At 39.3% G+C, this 2704-nt stretch overlaps 1 protein-coding gene across 1 annotated transcript; it reads right to left on the reverse strand.

The window, feature by feature from the left end:
• Positions 1-1240: 1240 nt before the first annotated feature.
• On the reverse strand, positions 1241-2108 carry LOC142164008 (uncharacterized). Its single transcript, XM_075221170.1, has 3 exons — positions 1640-2108; positions 1468-1545; positions 1241-1380 (listed from the first exon to the last, which is right to left on the reverse strand). The coding sequence occupies exons 1-3, from the start codon at positions 2106-2108 to the stop codon at positions 1241-1243; spliced, it is 687 nt and encodes a 228-aa protein (XP_075077271.1).
• Positions 2109-2704: the final 596 nt, after the last annotated feature.

Genomic DNA, 2704 nt, shown 5'->3' on the forward strand with positions numbered 1-2704 from the left:
AACCGGGTTCTTTGCCATATTAAGGGCACTTGTGTTGTCACATAGTAGTGGTACACAATCAAAGAATACAGGAAAGTCTTCCAATTGTTGCTTGATCTACAATAATTGGGTACAACAGGAGGCAACTGCCATATATTCAGCTTTTGTAGTAGAGAGGGCCATTGAATTTTGTTTCTTTGTACCCCATGAGATCAAGCACGATCCCAGAAAATGTGCCATGCTAGATGTTTCCTTTCTATCTACCAGATAACCAGTATAGTTAGCATCAGCATATCCAATTAAGTCAAAATTATCTCCTGAGTGATAATAGAGGACCAGGTCCTGTGTTCCTTGAGATACCTCAGAATTCTTTTGGAAACTTTCAAATGAGATTCTTTAGGACTTGATTGGAATCTAGCACACAACCCTCTGCTGGCTGTTAGATACCAGAGAGATCTAATGATACCCCGATACATAGTTTTATTTACAGGGGAACCAGGAACGTCCATGTCTAGACGAGTGGCAGTAGCAATGAGAGTATCAATGGTCTTTGAGCTTTCCATCTCAAACCTTTTCAGAAGCCCCTTAATATATTTCTACTCACTTATCATCATTCCCTTAGAGGTTTGCTTAACATGTAGCCCTAGGAAGAAATTCAGTTCCCCCATCAAACTCATCTCAAACTCGCTTCCCATAAGCTTTGCAAACTCCTCACACAAGAAATCATTTGTTACACTAAAAATGATGTCATCAACATAGACCTGCACAATTAGCAGGTTCCTCTGTCTTTTCTTTAGAAAAAGAGTGTTGTTAATTTTCCCTCTAGTAAAGTCATTTTCAAAAGAAACCTGGACAATCTTTCATGCCATGCACGAGGGGCCTGCTTTAATCCATATAGAGACTTGTCAAGTTTGAAGACATCTTCAGGATGTTCATGGAGTTCAAAACCAGGTGGTTGTTTGACAAAAACTTCCTCCTTCAAATATCCATTCAGAAATGCACTCTTAGCATCCATCTGGAACAGTTTGAATTCCACATGAGATGAAAAAGAAATGAGAATTCTGATGGCTTCCATTATTGCAAATGGAACAAAAGTTTCATCATAATAAATTTCTTCTTCTTGATTATAGCCTTGGACCACCATCTTGGCTTTATTTCTTGTTGTATTGCCAAACTCATCAAACTTAATTCTGAACAGCTACCTAGTTCCACTAACTGTTCTATCTGAGGGTCGAGGAACCAGGTGCCACACGTTGTTCCTCTAAAATTGATGGAGCTCCTCTTGGATAGCAACAATCCAGTCAGCATATTTCAATGTTTCCTTGATATATTTCAGCTCAATTTGAGAAAAGAACGGTGAAAAAGCAAAAATGTTTCTTGCCTTGGATATAGTCTGAATCCCTTAATCCAAATGAGTGATTACATTTCAGAGAGGATGTGAGCTTTTGTGCTTCCAGTTAGACACTTGGGTTTTACGATTTGAGGGACCAGGTTCCGCCATGTGAGACCTATCATTGGCATCAATGGAAGAGTGAATGTAACTTCTTTGCTCTGCATCAGGAGTGCCTGAGACAGTATCAACAACTCTATTATCAGCTTCAGTTACTGTGATGGAGGGACCAGGTTCCTCCAACTGAAAGTTCTGTTGCATCTTTTTCACTAGTCTCCTTGACTTGACTCATTAGATCTGCCTTCCCGTTTTCCATATCTATAACCTCTCCATGGACCTTTGAATAATCTCCATCTTGATCATTCTTATCATGTGAATATTTCCCGCTTGAGTGGTATGCTTCATCAATGATTACATATATGCTTTCCTCTACACATTGAGTCATTTTGTTGTAGACCTTGTATACTTTGCTTTGTGAAAAGTAGCCTAGAAAGATTCCTTCATCACTTTTATCATCAAATTTTCCCACTGCTTCCTTACCATTATTGAGAATAAAACATTTGCATCCAAATGGTCTGAGGTAAGTCAGCTTTGGTTTTCTCCCATTAAGCATCTCATATGGGGTCTTGTTTAGCAGGGACCTGATCATGCACCTGTTAATCAGATAACAAGCAGTGTTCACTACTTCAGCCCAAAAACTCTTTGGTACGCCACTGTCAATCAACATAGTCCTTGCCATATCTTCAAGAGTCTTATTTTTCATCTCCACAATACCATTTTATTGGGGTGCTCTGGGAGTGGAAAAATTATGATTTATGCCATTTTCAGCTCAGAATTCATCAAATTTTGCATTGTCAAACTCGGTGCTGTGATCAGATCTAATGCTCACACCATTATGGCTCATCTTCACTTGAATCTGCTTTACAAAAGCAGCAAAGATTGGAATGGTTTCATCCTTAGTTTTGAGAAATAAAGTCCATGTAAATCTGGAATAGTCATCAATAATAACGAAGTTGTACTTCTTTCCTCCTCTGCTAGGCATCCTCATAGGTCCACACAAATCCATATGAAGAAGATCCAGTGGCCTTGAGGTGCTCACTTCCTTCTTTGGCTTGAATAAGGACCTGAATTGCTTCCCTTTCATACATGCATCACACACCTTGTGATCTTTGAACTTGGACTTTGGCAACCCACGAACCAGGTCCTTCTTGATCAGCTTGTTCAACAAGGTAAAGCTTGCATGTCCCAATCTTCTGTTACATAGTTCAACATCATCATCCATAGCTCAAACATATAAGATCACCACCATTCTGAGAATCAACGTTCGCAACATAG

Source organism: Nicotiana tabacum, chromosome 9 (genome assembly GCF_000715075.1).
Source record: "Nicotiana tabacum cultivar K326 chromosome 9, ASM71507v2, whole genome shotgun sequence".
Taxonomy (NCBI): domain Eukaryota; kingdom Viridiplantae; phylum Streptophyta; class Magnoliopsida; order Solanales; family Solanaceae; genus Nicotiana; species Nicotiana tabacum.